Here is a 22,256-nt window from a genome sequence, read left to right on the forward strand (position 1 = left end):
TTTACGACAGAATTAGAAGATTATAGTTAATTAAGAGCCTGACATACTAAAAATAATACAAAATTTACTATTTTTCTTTTTGTTTGTTTTTCATGAATGAAAGGAGATAATGAAATACAACTTAACACAATCATTTATAATATGATTCTACAACATAAAATATAAACCTCAAAAATTTTCAATGTTACCTTCCATAGAAATTGCAGTGTTGCCAGAATAACATTTGTCCTAAAATCTAAGTTAAGGCAGTGACTAGAGAAGTGAACTTAATGCATTTGATTATGTTGTCTTGGAATCCTGTGAACTGTGTGAGGCTCTTAAAAAGTAATATTTAAATATAAGTTTGGAGAAAATTGGCATGCAATTAGTTTTAAACCCAATCTTTGTGTTTGAATTAATTAAGCTGTTTTAATTTGATCTTGTAAAATATTTGTTAAGGCAAATTATAGCTTAAAGAATAATACAACACTTTTGGTGCACTAAAGAACTATAAATTGTTGTCTTTTTCCCTTCGATGTGTTTTGTCAAATAATTAAGAACAGTTAATTTCTAAAGAAGTAATTGAAACGCTTAGATGATAAAGGTGTTATGTTACATTTTTCGAAACGTTGAATTCTGGCAGCTCATGCACATGTTTTATGTTAGTCATGGTACATGACACGTCATTTGCATCTCCTTGTCCCAGTGAATAGATTTGAAAACGATGAAGGAGATATGTTAACAGATATAGTTGTGAAAGTCAATTTTTCCGAAATGTACAATTTGTTACATACCACCTTTATCTTCTAACCGCTTCAATTGTTATCAAAATAGCAATAAATTTTACATTTAGGAGTAAAGTTAGGCAATAAATATAATATTAGCTAATGATTAATGTTAAAATAAAATTATAATAATTAAAATAAGTTTTAAAAACATAATTAAATCCTAAATGTATTAAGATACTAAACTTGTTTCTTATTAATTCTAATAATAATAAAAAAAATTAAACACAGTATAACGCAAGTAAAAATTGTCTATCAAGAAAAACAAAAGGTTTACCTTCGTGTTTCTCTTATAAACCGTGATTTGTTAAATTAAAATATTTGCTATTTAATCCATCAGTTTTTCTAGCAATCCTAATAATTCTTAGTATTAGAGATAACCAAAACCTTAATTTTTATTAAAGATTTTAGTAACTTTTTCTGTTCTCCATTCTCTGCAACAGGAGGCGGTGGAATGGGTTATGCGGGTTCTCAATCAGGTGCATATGCTGGTAAGTGATACGTAATTAATAGCTATTACCATTTAATGAAAATTACCATTTTACAATAATCGTTTATAAAATTTTAGTTTTGTGTTATGAACATGTCTCAGGTTTCTCTTTAAACTTAATGCCCAATAATATGAAAATTACAGTTAGTAGAACGTTCAATATTACACTTCCTCATAAGTTTTCTACTTCCAGTTGAGTGTAATTAGCTAATGGTGTAGTTTTAGGGATCTTAGTAATTAATAAAACTAGTAACTAATTAACTACTTAAATCATTCCAAATATTAATACAGACTTAGATTCAAAATTATTTACTGAATTTAAGTTTTCCATTTGCAGGTTAAGAAGTTTCCGAAAATGATTTTGTATTTTATGAGTTTAATTTTTAGAAATTAATAATTCTGGTACAACTTTCGGAAACTTATGAGAAATTAGTTCCATGTATATATCAGAGAGACATGCACTTCTGTTAACATCTAAACATGAGTGCCAAACGTACCGAAATACAATCCCTACATTCATCTATCGACATTTCTAGATAGTAACTTTGGCGAAATTAATATAGCATTTATTTTGAAAGTAAAATTGGAATATGTATAAACTTTTTAATATGAACATATAATTTACAAAACTACACGACATCAGTCATCATTATATGTAAAAAAAAAAAAAAAAAAAGTTTGTTAAATTTTCATGAATTTCTTAAAAGATAGATAGTAAGAATCAGAAATTGGGCGACAGAAAAAATATATTACTACTATGCCTGTTAGGTCATTACAGTAATAAAACGGATTCAAATTGTATTAAATATCTCTATTCAAGAATTCCATCAAAAATGTCTATATAAGGCACATGGCGTCAAGGCATGTAGCCTTACAATGATAACATGCCTATCATAAGGTTATTTAAAATATTTGGAAGATCAAAAATATTTTCTTCAGTATCAAAATTGGAAAGCATACCTCTAATTTGTGTTATATTACTGAACGTAGAAATATATGATAATTGATGGTTTCTGGAAATCTTTTGTGTCAGGTGGTGCAGGTGCGCTAACAAATACTGGAGCTACGGCACTTTCTCAGGGTCAGTATAAGTTATTTTTAAAAAATCACGTTTCATAAAGGATGAAAATACACTGAAGTTTTGAACAGCTACAGTCCAAGCACATATTTATCCATTAGGGCAAATATTTTAAAAGTGATCTTTAAAAAAAATAGTTTTCTATTTAAAAATGTCATTAAAATTTTAAATTCTTTATGGTATTTCAATAATGCATTAAAATGTATTTCTAAGATATTATCTTGTAATTGTTTTACAAATTAGTCGCATTTTGCTATAAATTATATGTTATATAATTCTCTAAAAGTTCTATGACTGCGTTATGTGCTATCCCTAGGAGTATTAATAGTAATAATATGTAATAAAACATTTTTTGGAGTTACAAATATTATAGCATATATAATCTCTAATTATAATTTGTTGGCATAATTATTATAAATTTTAATTTTCAAAACACAAACTACAAGAAAAAAATAATTGTATTTTCGCATATCTAATGAAATGTGATTCAAAAATTGGAAATATTTTCCCAAGCAAAGTTGGTAATACTGATAACTGTTAGTGCTTCAGCTGAAGTTCAAAGAATTTTAGTTACTGTATATTAATGACATATGATAATTAAATTAATAGACAATGAGAACTCCGTGTATTTCATATGTACACATTAATTTTATTTTATTCAGTTACCACAGCCACTTAAATTCATATATCTTCCTGTCAGAGGTATAGAGCACTATGTCACATTTGTCTAAGTTTACAGAAGAGTAATTTTGTCAAACTAGTAGTTGCTTTTATTTATTTTCTGCTCCTGTTTGTTGAACTATTGTGACAAAAGTTACCACTCCGTTCTTTATGGACCAGAGTTAAGCTGATTTGCAATTGTATTTTTTATTGATATTTTGCGCTTTTGTATGGACATAGTGTGGTTTACCACTAATGAGCGGATTACGTCGTATGAAATAGTGTCCCTGGTGAGGTAAGAAATAACAAATAATAAATACGTTACTGAGCTTATTCCATGTTGATATTACGTTCTCCTATAGAAAACAATGCAGGAGACCAAATATAAAGAAGTGCACAACCATTATTGGTTACAAAAGCATTACACAGGGTCAATACCGTCAATTATGTCTCCTTGTGGATAATCAACTTCATTGATATCACCAGTACTAGTATGTCTTAAGTTCTTCTAAAACTCATGTCAAAATGAAGGGACATAGGGAAATAGGGAGAGGGGTATTTGAGACCGGATGCAAATCAGCTGGAAATGTCAGTCCATCTCTGCGAAACCGAATGAAGTTGATTTTTTGCTCTTCATCATCAAAAAATGTTTTGAAATACAGTGTTCCAATACTTCCGTTTCTCGCTTGCAGCTGTACACATTTTGAGAGAAGAGCTGTCTGATTGTTAACATTCCTTTTTCGGTAAACAAGAGGAGGATTTGGAGAGTCTCCTTTATCATAGGGAGGGTTGAAACGTTCAAAATAATTAAGCTTCATATTGTGAACTCTGTATTTAGTAGATGTTTGTCTTACTAATTGTTGCCAGTGCGTTAAAATAGTCATGTTTGGGACTTCCTTTCTTTTTTGTTCTATATGAGCATGAACACTGTCAGCTTCCGACAGTAAAGTATACAACTCCAAGTCCACCTGGTGTTCTTTAACTCTACACAATTGACTTGGTTCCTTTCCCTCGTCTAACTCTTTTATTAATGCGTGTAGAACGTAGTGTTGTATACCTCTGGGTGTAGCCCAAAAAAAAGGAAACATCGGTGTATAAAAACTTAATTTTGAGAAAAATAGGCATAGTGTAATATCCGAGGGGAGGATATGTAATATTTTCTACACGAATTAAGTTGTAACAATATTTCATTGCTCTAATTGTTAATAGAAGATTTATAGAAGAAACACGAAGATCAGATATGAAATAATTGTATACCACCTCACGATGAAAATTGAGAAATCAAATCAGAACTAAAATACTCAAAATAATTTGTGTTTGGAGTCGACACCTACTTCCAGTGTAAAACAGAACTTCAGGAATTACGCAAGCAAATTAAGCTCTTCATTCCATTGTACTATTGTGGCTCAGTAGTAGAGCGTTCACCTCTGGTGCATGGGGTCTTTGGTTCAAACCGAGTTCAAGCCCAGTGAACTTCGTGGTGGACAAACATCGTGTTTGGGGGAGTTTCTCGGGTTTCTCCCATTTCCTCCCACTTTCCTCATTCCACCATTCCCTTCATTTCTCATCATCGCCGTCTCTTTTAGCCTAGCCGGCATAACCGTGGAACTTAAAACTCAAGGATTCAATTTCATTTTTTTTTATTTCCATTGTAATAGTTTCAGGTTTTTACTCATCTAATATTTCCTAATTTTTGAACCACTATTTCAATATGACGTATTAATTTTTATTATTCAAATAAATATACATTATATCAATTAATGCTAATAGTGTAGTTAATTTTTCTTCCATCTTTCAATGAATTTTCTCAGGTAAATGATTTTTTAATATTTAATTAACAATGGTAAAATAAAATAATTTCAATAATAATAGTGTGGTAAAGTGTAGTGTAATATATTATCTGAGTCTCTCATTATATAATAATTTAAAATTTAAGGCAGATCTCGAGATAGACAGTGAAAAACCTCTCGGTATGAATATAAAATACGGTTATCGTAGTATTTAATTTGTTCCAATTGAATTTTTAGAAAAAGGAAGAAAAATCTTCCACAGTAACAAATGTAATTCTTCATATAGGTGGAGTTTTAGGAGGGTATAAAGGACTTGGTACGATTTATTCTGGCATTTTAGCCGATGGTAAGTGGGATCAGTCACGACATACAACACACGAAAATCTCTTTTTTTAGCACTGAAAGCACAATATTTTTTTTTACACAAACATTACACAAAGCACTGCACGTTAAATGATTCTGGAGCATTTTCTGAAAAAGTACTCTCATTACTTGAACAAGCTAAATATCGCACAATTTGTTTTGTGACAAATGCACCTTTTCTAAACACTGCATCTGCTTACAAAAGATTGACACTAGAGTATTCGTTTATTTCTCTGTCCACATTTAGTGCATAACGTTATTACGTTGTTAATAATAACGTTTCAAGCAATACATAACTCATCTTCAGGAGAGAAGAAAGTAATAACAATAATACCAGTCCGCTAGTTAAAATAGAAATACGACTCACTATTTTCATTATTAGTTCAAGGACGAATTTTTATCTAGTCTCAACAATGTTGAACAGGATGATATAGTGTTTAATCTGCTTTTCATAATTCACGTTGTTAGTAAGAGAAATCATTCCGAAGAACATTTTCTTCCCTGAATTTCTCATGCTTAAACGCTAGCATAGAACTCACAGTGCTAGTAAAAACAACGAAAATGTCAATTTTAATAGAAATTGAAGTCTGATCCCAACTAGATTTAACAGAGAAAGGCTTAACTTGGGATTCTCAAGGTTTCTCCGTGTAGTTGAACAATTCTACGCTAAATAATGCAATAAATAGCATTAATTAGAAGACATTTTATTAAGACCTCATTTAATTTTTTTAACAAATAAGGAAGAGGATGACACTAAAAGTGTTTCTATTTGACGTTTCATACTGAAAGAAAATTCCGATGGACACCTCTTCATATCATTTAGTATAGATTTACATTTTTCACATAATGTAATATACGCACATACACATTTACATTGGAAATATTTCTAATAAATTAGCACATCAATAATTATGTATATATTTGCACGCTTTTGCACTCTATAATTCCAATGATCTTATGTGTTTATATATTTTTGTATTGACACAATATCTTTTTATTTGTCAGGTGGTGGTATGGGCATGGGAGCTGGTGCTGCTGGTGCTGGAAGTGGTGCTGCTATGGGTGGTGGTGGTGGTGCTGCTGCTATGAGTGGTGCTGCAGCTATGGGTGGTGGTATGGGCATGGGAGCTGGTGCTGCTGGTGCTGCAAGTGGTGCTGCAGCTGGAGGTGGAGGTGGATCAGCTGCTGGAGCGGGTAGTGCCGCTGGTTCAGGCACAGGTGCATCAGCAGCTGGTGCAGGATCTGCTGCTTCTGGTGGAGGTGGAGGTGGAAGTGCTGCATCTGGAAGTGGAGCTGCTGCTGGAGGTGGAGGTGGAGGTGGAGGTGCTGCATCTGGAAGTGGAGCTGCTGCTTCTGGAGGTATGTTGATATCATAGACTGTTGGTTACGTAACTTTAGTTGTTAAGTAACGTAACTTAATTAGTTAAGTAACCTAAGGTGGTAAGTAACTTAAGTAATGTTACAGGTTTTAGTTTATGTAACCTAGGTTGTAGAGTTGTTAAATAACATAGGATATTAAACAACACAAAAAGTTGTAAGAATCGTAAGTTATCGTAAGATTTCAGCTTAATTAGATTTACCTCAAGTATTTTACAATGTTAAAAAGAGTATTTATGCAATTATATGATATTTATTATGTGCAAGAGAAGAAAGCACTGATATTCCGGTTAATAATATTGTCAGCGCTTTACATAACTGTGAATAACTAACTTTGTCTTGAACAAGAATAATTTTCGTAATTTATCCTGGAACATAGAAAAGATATAAAGATGCAGCATCTTCTGGAAGCAGGTCCTTAATTTCGTTCGCTCGATTGTCTCCTTTCTTCAGTTTCTTCTTCAAACTACAGTGAACAAAGCATTACGACAATTCGGGGGAAAAAAATCAGTAAAACTTGGTAGTCCTCTTCGAATACAGCTAAAAATGTCCGTGGATCCTAAAGTAAAAACACAATTTTCACCAGAGTAATCAGTCTACGAACATTATCCGTGATATATCATAAAATTTTCTATTGCATCACTAGACATGCTATCCATCGCTAGAGGGTTAAGGGATTAAGTTTCTGAAAAGTAATTGGAAATCTCCTTGCTTATCAAATATAATTTTCCACACGTTTGTTCCTATGATATAGATTTTTCTTTGCTTCTTTTACGAAGTATCCTTTATTTTACCTTTTCAACTGTTACCAGTCTCTCATACATCTGAAAATCGTGTACCCTTTTGATACCCTATCATTTTCATATTTGGCATTACATACTTTTAAGGGGAAGAAGTTGTTTGTGCTTCTGCTACTACCACAGCAATCGGGTAGTTATCGATAAATATTTTCAACATTGTGGCAACATCATTGTTTGTATAGAATAATAGTTCCCGTGAAACTGAACTGAACGATATAATTTTAGAGGGATTGTTATGTCTAATAACAAGATAAATGCAGCAAAAGTGGCAGTTTCGGTTGCTAGCGAGTGGTTGTCGACAGCTTCATTACGAAAATTAGAGAAGAAATATTCAGAAAGCTTGTAAATATGGTGCTGGAGGAAGATGGAGAAGATAGGAACAGATAGGAAAGAAGAGGACGCTTTTAGCCAACACTCTTCGTAGAAAGGCCAATTGGATTGAACACATTTTGCGAAGAAATTGTAATCTTCATACCGCCATAGAAGAAAAGATGGAAGGAAAGCGAGGAATAGGAAGAACAAGAACACAAGTGATCGATGATTAGAAAAACAGAAGAAAATATTGGAAGATAAAAGAGGAAGCTGAAATCGAGAAACATGAAAGAAACACTTCTAGGTCCAAACTAAAAATTAAGAAGAAGAAGAAAACCTCATTAGTCCCAGAGCCTGCTAATAGACAGAATACTTAATAATAATAATAATAATAATAATAATAATAATAATAATAATAATAATAATAATAATAATAATAATAATAATAATAATCGACAGCTATTTCCAGCCTTGTATGAGCATCAGTGTTTGCAAGTACTCATAGTGCCAATAAGAGTGAACTAAATGACACAAATGAAGAGGATTATTACGTCTAAAAAGAAGACAAATGCAACGAAAATGACTGATGATCACAATCTGAATCTGATTGATTGATTGATTGATTGATCTTTAGTTTAGCGTCCCTTTCAGCAGCGAGTCTATATGAGACGTGGACCTACTGATTAACGTGGGGAATCTGAATCTGCAGATCTCAGTTTATACCTGTAGTGTAGAGAAGCTGAACAACCAAAATATTCATAGTAGAACTCTTGTTGCTGAGCCCCTTTTAATCCGAACATTACAAAAGGAAGGTAACACTATCAGAAGCACGAAATCTTGACCTGCCAATGGACAGGAGCATGGAATATAATTTGGCGAATGAACTTCATCAGTGTCCATTAACATATAAAGAACATAGGAAAAAATTCGAATGGACATCTTCATTTGACAGAGAACCGATTTGGAAGATCGTTCATATGTCGGTCAATTAAAGCTTGTTCTGTCTTTATTTATATCTTTGTGAAGATCAAGAAGTGAAATAATAATCACTTCGAACCATCAATCTCTTTCAATGAATGACACAGGTGTTTATTTCAGTAGGGAAAATCATCTTTTAAGAAAATGATAAGTAGTACTAACGCTTTCAGTAGAACAAGAAATAAATTCATAGTTTATGCTGATCTTGACAATTACTGGACCGCAATCATTATTGAGTCATTGTAGATTGATTTGCAGCATAGGAGATTTTCTAATGTGTTTCTGGAATCTTTTGAGACACTGAACAAGTTTCTGTTTGTGAATGGTGACATAACTTTTCTCCAGCATATACCATAAAATCTGTTTGAGGACTAAAGCTGCTTCACAAATACAGACCTACATCACAAAAGATAGGTGATTTGTTCTTTTACTATATATAGAAATTCCTTTATTTAACTGTTGAATCTTGTTAAATCATGGAAGGAATACATACATTCAGTGGATTTTGTGGATTAATTAAAACTCGAATAATTCGGCGATGATACTAACGAATCATTAACAGAACAAATTATGTAGATAATCAATTCCAAAAGCACTGGTAATATCTGAATTTTTTGGTGCTCCTCATATGAAAGTAAACAATAAACCATATGGTGATTGCCTTACGAGATTTCACATGAATTCCTGAAAATTATAAGAAAGTGGCCTATGTTAGGTATTCGTGTACTCGATAGTGTAACTTGTATGAACAATACGACAGTTATTCCGAACTTGGAAATTTTGGAATGAATAAAATTTTTGTATCTATTAGTTGATACTGTGAATGGAACTACGCTTTCTGGAAATACAGGTCTTTATATTTCAGTAATAAAAGCTGAGAAACGTGCTGAAAATTCTCTTCTTTGTTATTTCAAATCAAGATTTTTCAATGGGAGCATAAGGACTTAGGTATCATATAAACTAAAACTCATATGGTATCGGAGGTGAAACATACGTTAAACTTCAACCAGAAGACATTGTTTGTCCGATATGAGGACAAGCAAAGGAATAGAAGATTAATTTCTTATGTATCGGATTGTTACACATGATGAAAACTTAAGATGTACAATAATCCTTTTAGAGATCTTTATTCCTACAAAAGGTAATGTGGTTAAAGATTTTATGGATGACCGACTCCATGGGTCATCCATAACATGGTAAATTATTTAAATAGAACCAGAATTGTGGATCGCTATCATGCTTGATGAACTGTGCTATCATGCTATTGAACTGACTGGAAGGCTGCACGAACAAATGAAAAACGATGAATCGAATTGTCACTTATGATACGAACTGGGTCAGTAATGCAAGTCTTATTGAAGTCAACAGATAGCGATTTACTGACAGGGATATTCAAACTTGGCCTTTATCCTCAGGAAGTTTGGCTGATAGTATCATTTATGGTCTTTCCAACTATACTAACGGTTCTTACAGCCCAGAGAAACTACGAGTTCTTTAGGTGTGGGCTATGCGTTCTCCTGTCCTTATGAATTGTAACGACTTTAGTAAACTCCAGTATTAGCTATGGTTACATGTTTCAGTGACAGTTACGTCACTCATCCATCACGTACTGTTTAATTGGACCCAGATTATCATGGATTGCTATCGTACTTGAATAAACCGTCAACATGTATTAATATCTTCCACTAACTAGGTAATAAATGTACAGTACTTATCCGCAAGTTACACACACGAAGTGGAACAGAGAAGTGACAATGTATCAAACTGGCAGAAATTATACAAAATGATCGGCATAGCGGTCTTGTACACAATCCAGAGAGCCATCAAAACTTTACCTTCATCCACAAAAGTAACTTCAGTTTGAGTGATGACTATGATATCTATACGTCGCATATTCTTCAAAGACAACAGACTATCGTTGTGGGTTGTTATAGTGCTTGAATGATAATATGATATGTATTATTAAGAATATGTCTGTAAACAATATATCGATTCATTCATAATCTTTTGGAGAATTGACATGGTAAGATTTTAATTTGATCGTTAGTTTTATTGCTTCTCTCTCCCGAGTAATAAAGTTGGTTTTTAAAATACTAATTCTCTCCCTACAATATCTTACTAGGTAGTAAACCTTTGAAACTATAGAAATAAGTTATTTACTTTAATAAAATCATAGTTTCACGTAAACCTTCTAAATTTTTTCCTTATTTAAGTTGCTTTTTGTAGTTTTGTTTGCTCATTTTCTTCTTATTTTTTTATTCTCAGTCAAATCAATCTTCCATGCAGCATTTGTAAAATCACATACTCCTCAACGTAACCCGCCATAATGATATCCAGCACCCATGTATACGATAAATTATCAGTAAAATAATTTAATCAGTTGTTAGGTGGGCTTGAGCTTGTGGTGTGTCTTTGTATTTCAGATCACTAGAGTAAAATGCTTGCTCCTTGAAATGATCTTTCATATCTGTCAAATGCATTGACTTGAAAGTCAGGATTTTCCTTTGGAGTCTATGAAAGTAGCGATTCATATCCTCTATAACTTCGGTGTAGGAAACGAACGTGTGGCGTACTGAAGTAAAGCGAAATCAGTTAATTCATCAATTTGGGAGTGAAATCGGGATTATCTTTAGAGCCCTGATTGACAATACTATTCTGTCACGCGAATTTTCCACAACTTTTGTTTCACTGGCTTCCTCATATCGTACTAGTTAACGTTTTGTCATGTTTCTACTATAGGTCGGGGTTGATTTCCAGTAAGAATCTATATAGTTAGAATCCAACAATAAATTGTAGGTTCACATAAAAATTTTAATATTAAAAAAAAAAAGGACGTTAAATGCACAAAGGAAGAAACACATGATAACACATGATTTTTCTAGAATAGAAACTAACTTTAAAAGTCACTAACAGTGCCGGATTTAGATATAAGCGAAATAAGCAATAGCTTAGCAACTCACTTGCTAGGAGACCCCCAAAAAATTCAAAGAAAAACCTGATTGTAATGTAATATCGAAATAACAAGAAAAAGCAAATAGGATAAAACGCACATACAACAATGGTGTTTTGTATTGTTATGTGGTATTCTTTTATGAAGCAAGTAATAGGGCTCTATTTCTCAGCCCCACTTGTAATGAGGTCCTGTTACTCATCCCCACTTATAAAGAAGCCTCCTTTCACAGCCCTGCTTGTAGTTGGCCCTTGTCCATAAATCCATATCTATTATGTCCATAAATTAGCATATAGCATATATTCAAACCTAAAAAACGGCGACATTTTGTCGCTGAAAAAGAAAGCTTGAGGTATAAAGGGTCCCTAAAACTTGAAGTATAAAGGACCCCTTTCAGTAGCTTAGGGTTTCATCAAGCCTAAATCCGGCCCTGCACACTAATATAATCAAACATTTTATTTCAAATTTTCAAGTGGAGTTAACTTTTTAAATAAGAGAATACTGCTAATTCTCATAGAATCTCAGAGAAAAGAAGCTTTCACTTATTTATACTAATGAAAGAAGGAAAAAACCGATTTTTTAATTTTACACAGCAAATCCTCTATAGATGCGAATTCTAATGCAAAGAGTTAAAAGTTAAGTGACTGGACAGAATCCGAGTCTCTCGTCTCGAACCACGTGATCTCTGACGAAAGTACCGACCTCGAGAATGAGTGGCTGTTCTGGGAGTCGGACTGGATAGCATAGGGCAGCGTTTCCCAACCTTTTTCAACTTGCGGCACACTATGGGTGTAACTTGAATTCTCGCGGCACACTCTAGATTTTATTATATTTAAATATAAAATACCATGGTATCATTTTCTGTGATTACTGATCTCCTCACAGAGAAGAAAGCTCGATTACTGGTTTTCCAGCATGGTAAATCATTATGCTTATTTTTCATTCTAATTTAAAAATAGAAAACAATTGCAATGAAATATTGGACTTAGGTTTTTAAAAATACGCTTTCTTTTTCGAAAACTGCATCCAAACTTTTACTAACAAGGAAAATCACTAAATAACGAACGAACAAACAAATCTCTTTTACTTTTAAAACACAAATGTAGGTAATTCGTATGCATGTTTATTTTGTCAAAAGGATTGAATATTTTAAAATTTCAAGTTACGAAATAGTCTGCAACAATAAAGACACAATAATGGTCATAACGTCATAACAATGATAACAAATATCTTTTTTAATATTAAAAATGTACAGAAAAGTAACAAGGTATGAAACTTAAAATTGTAGATTCATATTAGAGGTTCATAGTAATGTAAAATGCAAATATGCATTTTTTCCTGTGTCCTGCAATTTAATTGCTATAGAATTAATAATTTTGTTTCGATTTACTCGCGGCACACCAGCTGCCCATTCAGGGCACACTAGTGTGCCGCGGCACACCGGTTGGGAAACACTGACATAGGGATTAACGCATCGGCACGGTATGTTGGTAGTCCCGGGTTTGAATCTCGGTCCAGTCAGTTACTTTTTTCACTCTTTGCATTATAACTCTTACTTATTACTTAATTTGAAGAACTTGTCGTCATATTTTCAGACACATCTAGTTGTTTAGAATATACACGCCACGTGACATATTATGTTGTGTATTTCGATCTCTAAGATTATCTAAAATAATCTAGGCCGTTCTGTGAATAAATAAATAATAAAGAAAAAAAAAAACAAGAATAATTTTCCCTTTGAAATTATATATCTTACAAATAGATTAGCATTATAAAATTACAATTTATGATATATCACTCTGCAACTCTTAAAAGTTGACCTACCTCTATATCCGGTGAGAAGTTTTCCATTTATTTATGCATATTTTCGATCCATTAATATATATATCTAAAAGCAAGTTCATTTTATTTTAGCTTTTAGGAAAACTTAATGATTTTCTGAGTGATACTTCATCTGTGGCTGAACAATAGCTACAAGTTAACTCTCTTTTAACTTCAAGCCTAAGGTCGATAAATTAAAGAACAATAACAAACAATTACTCTAACAGTAATAACGAATAACTACCAACAAGGAAACGGGTTTAGAGAGTCTGAGAAGTTTTCTTAGTGGATTTCTTGAAGATGTGACATCTACTAATGGTGTAGCTGCTGATCACCACAACTAATAAAATTAATGGACTTGGCATTTGTGAAACCAGATAATGTGAAACTAGGCAATACATCTTCTAAGTGTACGTAAGCAGACTCTAAAAGACAACAGAATACCACTGGAAGCTCTAGTGATAAAGGAAAAAGTTGTTCTCTTCTCGAATTTATTAAAGCTTTACACTAATTTCTGGAGAACAAGGAAAATGCCATTGTATCTTTCAGCATCGTCCATTTTATTTCAGCTTATATTCTCATACTGAAAACAGAACTAGGAGAAACTAGTAAACTTCTGTTTTCTTCTATTGATGAGTTCGGAATAATGATTGTAAGAGATATTAATGATTGTAGGAGATATTAATGATTGTAAGAAATATTAATGATTGTAAGAGATTTTAAGAAACTGCCTTTGATATGAATTCAACGTTCGAAGAGCCGGTTCCTTCTCTGACTTTAAACCTCTGTTGCATCCAAAAGTTATAGATCTATTACTTCCGATTTCTGCATTAAAATATCATAGTTTGGAAGTCCGACGTACTTTCAAAATGTGTAGCAAATTTCACTTGTGCTTATTTTCTTTCGCGTATTCAATCAGCATGTTGGTTTATTGAATTTATGGGAGAGGAGAGCAACAAACAAATAAATCTAAACTGTAGGAACATAATTACTGATCTTTTCTCGAGTCACTCACGATGATTTCCATTGTGTGATGTGTGTATTCATTCTGCTATTTTCTCATTACTAGGTAGAGGTGCTGCTGCTGGCTCAGGATCTGGTGCAGCTAGTGGAGGAGGAGGCGGATCTGCGGCAGCTTCCGGTAGTGCTGCTGCATCAGGTAAAATAAACCATATCGGTGTTTAAGTAGAAATATTATTATTATTATTATTTTAAAAGATTTAAGTAAACAATATTAATTTAAAACACTATAGTAAAGGCAGCAAATGTTGGAAAAATCTGGATTCTGTATCTATAACTTTGAAGCAACATGCAGTAAGTCTACACTAGGCAAAAAGTCCAAAAACCAAGTATATTTATGAAATTGAAATTTCTATTAATGTAACAAAATACAGGAAATCATGGTTTTTTTTTTTTTTTTTTTTTTTTTTAAAAAAAAGTCTCTCACTTATTCATTACATGCAGTAGGGCTAGGTGTGTCACTATTAGGCTTATATGTGTCGTTTAGAGCAAAACGAACAATGGATACCTTCTATTTCTTAACAGTACACTTTATTTTGTATATACAGTAGATAATTGAATTAACCATTCCAAAAAGAACTTTTGACGATTTTCTCTTTAGTTTTCGTGAATGTCATAATTAAAATCTCTGTAAAATCAACAACAATATTAGTAATATTGGGCAGTGTTCCTCTCAAGGGCTTCAGTCACCGAAATGGCGAAATTGAGTTAACATCGGATTTTTGTTCCTATTGGGTACACCTATGTCTCTATGCAAAAAGAGCTTCAGGTTTATTGGTCTAACATTTTATAAACAGATGTCAACTTTGATTATTACAGGCAGCATGTTTTTCAATCAGTGACTGAAAAACATGCGGTGGCTCAGTGGTAGAGCGTTCACCTCTGGTGCTTGGGGTCCCGGGTTCGATCCCAGGCCCCTCCAAGTGAACTTTGTGGGGGACAAACACCGTGTGCGTGGGTTTTCTCGGGGTTCTCCCGTTTCCTCCCACTTTCTTCATTCCACCATTTCATTCATCACTCATCATTACCGTCTCCTTTAGCCTAACCGGCATAACTGTGGGACGTAAAACTCAAAGATTTTATTTCATTTTTATGTCCACCCTGTATAATGCAAGTCCTACTTATCACGAAGGTAGTGCAATCAAAAATCCTACTTTGATCTATCACTTAAGTTTTTTCAACTCATTCTTTCGATACTATTTACACCACATTTTCTTCTTGTCATACTAATAATGTTCTACTGAATCTTAATCTTCAATACCTGTTATATTCCTAAGTTTTAGTAATATAATATGAAGCTTTATTCAATTTAGTGAGTACCCGATACATCTTCACATGATGAGAACTTTTTTTAAATTTTATTTTCTTATTACTATTTAAAACAAATACGTAAATTTTCGTTCCGAATTTGAAGTTTCTTAGTAGATATATTGCACAGCAACTATTTTAGATAATAGAAAAGTTTATATTTCAGTATATTGGCTACGTTGAGTTGTAGAAAATTTAGTAGATGTAGTAGCCAGGATGGAAGGAAGTAGGATTGGTTTCAAAGTCTTAACTGGAAGACCAATCGGAAAACGATCATTAGAAAGACCTAGGTGCGTTTGGGAGGAGTATATTAAGATGGATCTCGCAGAAATAAGAATAGAAAGTAGAAACTGGATTCAGTTGGCTAAGGATAGAAGTCATTGGAGAGGTTTTACAACACGGCATTAAACCTACGGGTTCCATAGGCCATAGAGTTAATTAATTAATTACTTGTACTCTAAATATAGTACATACTTTGTCGTGACCAAGGGTGCATGATAAATTGGACCATCATTAGTTCAGATGAAAGGGTTTTGAAGTAAAATTCCATTATGGGAAGTAATTCTCTCATCACTCAAATTCTTCAAACATTACTAACTATTGTAAGTCCTGTGGTCAGACTCCAGTTTTACTTATCCTTTGACTTATTTATCTTGTCTAATTCTTATGTATGGTTATTACTATGTTTTAATTTTCTCATTTAGGAAGAGCTTCTGCTGCTGGATCTGGATCTGCTGCTGCAAATGGACCAGGTAGTTCAGCTTCTGGTTCTGGATCTGGTGCTGCCAACGGACCAGGTGGTTCAGCTTCTGCAAGTGGATCAGGATCCGCTAGTAGTAATGGAGGTAATAAATAATACATATACCTGTATTTATGTAGTAAAAACTTTAAATTCAGCTATCGGCTAGAATAAGTTTCAGATACAGTAAACTTAGTAAAAGATTCATTTACAGTAATCTTAGTAAAAGTTTAGAAACAATAATCTTATTAAAGTTTTAGATCAGTAGTCTTAGTAAAAATTTCAGATATAAAGCAGAGTATCTGATGAAGCCAATATGTACTTTTTTTTCAGTGAGTTGTAATTCTTGTTCAGATAAAGCAATCTTAAAAAAGGTTCAGATACAATAGTCTTATAAAAGTTTCAGATACAATAATCTTACTTAAAGTTTCAGATACAGTAGTCTTAGGAAAAATTTCAGATACAATAATGTTAGTAAAAGTTTTAGATACAGTAGTCTTAGTAAAAGTTTCAGATACAATGATGTTAGTAAAAGTTTCAGATAAAGCAATTTTACTAAAATTTCAGATTTAAAAATCTTACTTTAAGTTTCAGATACAGTAATCTTAGTGTACAATAATCTTAGTAAAAGTTTCAGATACAGTAGGCTTAGTAAAAGTATCAGATACTGTAAGATAGTGGTACTTTAGGCTCAAACACAAAGTAAGATGTTTAAGAAAGGTTATGATTAATTAAGAACGACAATTATAAATGAACTAATTGGTTAATCAACTACAGAGTTTTAAAATTTAACTCTTAACAATATCGTTTACCAAATGCAGCTATTATTGTATCTTGATGCATCTGTCTAACATAATGATACTAAACATTCTCTTTTCCTAGAAACAGTTTCCACATTTACTTTTGTACCCGAGGAAATTCTTTATATATGATGTCTCCGTATTCCCTGAACTTCTTTCTATAAATTTCTACTTTATGGTTTCTCCCAGTTTTATTTTGAGTATATTTGTAGGTATTTCCGCTACATATACAGGAATTTCTATCTTCATTATGTTCACGTATTTTCTAATATGTTCCCGAAATCTCGGTTCTCTTCTAAGAATCGGGGGCCGCGGTGGTTCAGTGGTAGAGCGTTCACCTCTGGTGCATGGGGTCCCTAGTTCGATCCCAGTTCGTGCCAAGTGCACTTTGTGGTGACAACCACTGTGTGCGTGGGTTTTCTCGAGGTTCCTCCCACTTTCTTTATTCCACCATTTCTTTAATTTCTTATCATTACCGTCTCTTTTAGTCTACCCAGCATAATCGTAGGACGTAAAACTTAAACATTTTTCTCTTTCTTTCAAGAATCTCCACTATCATGGTTTTTCTCAGTTTTACTTTTTACACAATTATATTACTACTTTTCACTACAAATAAAGAGATTTCGGTCCCCGTTGTATCTCCATATATTCCGATATGTCCCAAAAACTTCTACATCCTATGGATTCCCAATTATCATGTTTTTTCTTAGTTTTGCTTTAAATACATTTATATACATTCACTACAAATACGGACATTTCAAGAAAAAAGAAAATAAAATCTTTGAAAGCAATTTGTTTCCTTACTGACAATTTATTGTATTCGTTTAATTTCTGTTCTTCATGTCACATTTTGTTTCAGTTTTTTACATTGTTTTTATCAAATAATGCCTTCTATAAAACGGATGCCAGAAACGGAAATATTGGATATGAGCACATTCCATTATTATTGCTTTATTTTCTGCAATTTTTATTTCAATTAATTTTACCTATATTCAGGAAATTAAAATTTTGATAAGGATTTTTCCCACTTGAATAAGTAAAGTAAATCTGTTTTCATTTTTTGCTTTATACAGACTTCAAACAAGTATGTTTGAAACGTTGCAATATAGTCTAGATAATAAGATGAATAAATATTTTTATAAAACGAAGAGCACGCTAAAAATTTTCTGTAATTTGTTAAAAGTAATTCTGGAACCTTAAAGTTAGTTTTAAATCTGTTTCTTTACCAGAAAAGCAAATTTTAAGATAGATATACTTATCTGGTATATTGGCAAACGAAAACTAATAGTGCATAATGCTCATTTCACTCTATCGTTTAGTTCTTTATGTGAGAAAATAAGGTCTGCAGAAAGTAATATTTCTAATACGTCCAGGTTTAACATTTAGTATACAGGGTGTTACAAATATTATCAAATATTTTGGTATTGGATTTCTCACATCAAAATTTAAAAAAAAAAAGTTTATATGGACCTGTAGTAGGAAGTGTATAGTTTCCTAGTTATAGGATGCCGAAAACTTGAAAAAATGAACTTTAAAGGTGCATACTTACACTACTATAGGACCAATTGTACTCGGGTCAAGACATCACTGAGGAACTAGTATGTGAACTATCCAAATACTCATCTTTGAGAACCTTCGATACTTGCACAATCATTTTTAAGAGGCTGTTTGGGAGTATTCGTTCACTCTCCACCTATCTCTTTAAAAATTGGTGTGCAAGTACTGAGGCATTCTTAAACATGGGTATTTGGATAGTTCACATACCAGTTCCTCAGTGATGTCTTGACCCGACTACGATAGGTCCTATAGTAGTGGAGCTATGAATTTTTAAACTTCACTTATTTCACGTTTTCGGCACCCTATAACTCCAAAACTATCCACTTTTGAGCACAGTCCATATTAACTTTTTTCTTATTTTGGTATGAGAAATCTGTTTCCAAAATATTGTGAGTAGCTGGAATGCTCGTTCTTAACACTAGAAGGACCCATCACCATATTTTAATATTCCACTGTAAACGTACTTGAAATACTAAGTGAATAATATTTTATGAATTTGTTAAGGCCAATAGCATTAACAAATTCATAAAATATTATTCACTTAGTATTTCAAGTAAGTTTACAGTGGAATATTAAAATATGGTGATGGGTCATTTTGACCCATCCGGTCCTTCTAGTGTTAAGACGCAGGGAATGAGTTTATTGAAAGCGTTTGACCCCCACTTACGGTAATTTTAATGAAAATGTGATGATAAAAGCCTGTAAGATAATCTAGATTTAGTGTGAGTTTTTGAACAACCCTCACAGATAGGATGCCTCCTTTAAACCAACCTAGCTTGAGGTAGGTACTTACCATGTTTCAAAATTCATTTCAAATGAGGTTCAATAGATAACATCAGTTTCAATGTGGCGAGGAAAGTATGTAACATACCCGCTTTCCACTTAAAACATGAATTATCAAAAACGCTGGAATACGTGTCTATGTATTTTTAATGAAGAGTTCATATATCGAGTTTCATCTTCCAAACTTAAGACGCTCATGAGGTACTCAATTTTTAGCATAAATTATGTCCTTCGCTTCTCCTTAAAATACAGATTTTCAACAACTCGATATAATAAAATCCCATTCAAATGGTTTAGTCATTTCACCGTGGCTCAATCACCGCAAAGTCAGTTTCATTTTTTATGTATTGAATTAGATATTCTCCTTTGAAATTATCCGAAGATAATACGCTATATAGACCACAATGGTCAGGAAAAAGTTCAGGACCGCGCTAATTTCCATTTATTGTATCTTATAACCTATTGTTCAAATATAAGTGTAATATTCTAGAGTGGGAGCTATGGATGATTTGTAAAGGAAACTCAATTCATTAAGGTATGTTATTTCTGTGGTATGATTTAGTACATCAAGTCTCTTCATAGCGGTGTGAGATATATATCTTAAGATGTGCCATAAAAGGAATTTAGTAACAATAAAAACACGGAAATTTCCGTCTTATACTAGAAGAAAAACAAGCCATCTAACTATAAAAGGAAAACAAATTTTAAACTGTTCATTATCATTATTATTATTATTAAGTATTCTGCCTTTCGGCACGTCCTGGGAAGAATGAAGTTTTTTTATTGCTCTATTATTATTATTATTATTATTATTATTATTATTATTATTATTATTATTATTATTATTATTATTATTATTATTATTATTATTATTTTTATTTTTTTTTTTAAGTTTGAGCCTGTAAATGTTTCTTCCATTTTTTTCTCGATCACCACCTCCCTGTTTTAAATCCCAATATTTTCTTCTATTCTTCAAATCATTGATCAGTTGTGCTCTTCTTCTTCCTATTCCTTGCTTTCCTTCCATTAATTCTATGGCAGTATGAAGAAGACAATTTCTTCGCAAGATGTGTCCAATCAAATTTGCCTTCCTACGAAGGATACTGGCTAAAAACATCCTCTTCTCTCCTACCCGTTTTAAAACATCTTCGTTTGTTACTCTTTCTTTCCATTTTATCTTCTCCATCTTGCTCCAGCGCCACATTTCGAAACTTTCTAAATATTTCTGCTCTAACTTCCTTCATCTCCAGGTCTCCTAACCATATAGTCTAATGCTCCGTATTAATAGCACTTGCCCAACTTCTTCCTTAGTCTAATATTAAGACTGCTACTTAAGAGTGATCTTTTCTTGTTGAATGCTTATTTGGCCTTGGTAACTCTTGATATGAATTCTATGGTACCGACATGTCCTTCGTCAAAATACTTCGCAGATATTTGCAATTATCGACCTCTTCAAGTTTTCTTTGTTCTATCCTCACTTGTAAGGGCTCGTTTTTCATGGGATATCATCATGATTTTCGATTTTTTCGTTATCAATTTCCATTCCATATAGTTTTCCAGTGTCAATTATGCTGTCAATCATCTGTGGTCTTTCTTCGGTTTTAGCTATAAGAACCGTATCATCTGCATACCTGATTTTGTTAATGATCTGACACCCCTTTTTGAATTCTTAAATACATGCTTCATGATGTTGAAAGAGAGCCTTTTTCTATACCTCCATTCATCTGTTCGTCCGTATAAAGAGGTCTGCAGACGATCAAATTTTAAAGCAAAGGTATTTTTCCTTGAAATTTCTGCTGAGGAACTTTTAGCATTCCTTTCTTTAATCTCAAAAACAATGATTGTTTATTGGTTCTACTAAAATAAAACAAAATGAGTTTTTGTTTGTAAACATCTTCTTATGGACATCAAAAGAGGAAGCTCGTGAAGAAAGTCCCGTCGATTGACACTAAAATGTTATTATTTCAAACTAAGGGAAGAATCTTACCTAATGTATTAATTTTTGTATACATCAACTAGTAGATTAGATACTTTTTCTTTCTTCAATTTGAAGCGATAAGACATTAACTTATACCGACATAACTTCCATCACGAATCATTTCTGGCCACATATTTCAATGTCTTAACGCCCACAGATTAAGCCAAAGTTATAAACGTTTTCATATTTTTGCAGAGCTTAATAAATGTAATTTGGCACTTACAGATACGTCTGAATATGTGACTAGGACAAAGGGAATCCGAAGCAGGAAACGACAATGGCTTACTTATTAAAAAAAAAAAAAAAAAAAAAAAAAAGCAAACGTTTTTTTTTTATACTGAAAGCATTAGTATGCATTACCGCTTCAAGTTAGATTTACTCTTTCTAGCTTTCTTTCTAAATCTAATTTTGTATCTTCTATTTATCCTCACCTCATTTTCTTCCTATCTGATAAGTCATTTAGCAAAAGTACTAATGTCGTTTTCCTATCTGATAAACCATTTAGCGAAAGGGCTAATATTGTGCCTATTATGGATATATTGCTTATTGAATGATAGAACTAGTTACTATGGTGCTAGATCCTAATAGATCATCCTTATCGGGATTGTTTTCACATTAACACTGATCTTTCACACTTTGAACAACCATTTTTCCCCATCATGATCTTTTAGCTCTTATAATAACAATA

At 32.6% G+C, this 22,256-nt stretch overlaps 1 protein-coding gene across 1 annotated transcript in view; it reads left to right on the forward strand.

Moving 5' to 3' along the window:
- LOC145683692 (uncharacterized) overlaps positions 1–22,256 on the forward strand; it is a 246,666-nt gene that overhangs the window by 19,468 nt on the left and 204,942 nt on the right. The window contains exons 10-15 of the mRNA XM_081755055.1: positions 1,208–1,255; positions 2,288–2,335; positions 5,069–5,128; positions 6,151–6,504; positions 14,453–14,542; positions 16,416–16,556. Coding sequence (XP_081611181.1) covers positions 1,208–1,255; positions 2,288–2,335; positions 5,069–5,128; positions 6,151–6,504; positions 14,453–14,542; positions 16,416–16,556 — 741 coding nt within the window. The remainder of the gene's footprint in view (positions 1–1,207; positions 1,256–2,287; positions 2,336–5,068; positions 5,129–6,150; positions 6,505–14,452; positions 14,543–16,415; positions 16,557–22,256) is intronic.

This window comes from Thermobia domestica, chromosome 4 (genome assembly GCF_964235325.1).
Source record: "Thermobia domestica chromosome 4, izTheDome1.hap1.1, whole genome shotgun sequence".
In the NCBI taxonomy this organism is placed as follows: Eukaryota; Metazoa; Arthropoda; class Insecta; order Zygentoma; family Lepismatidae; genus Thermobia; species Thermobia domestica.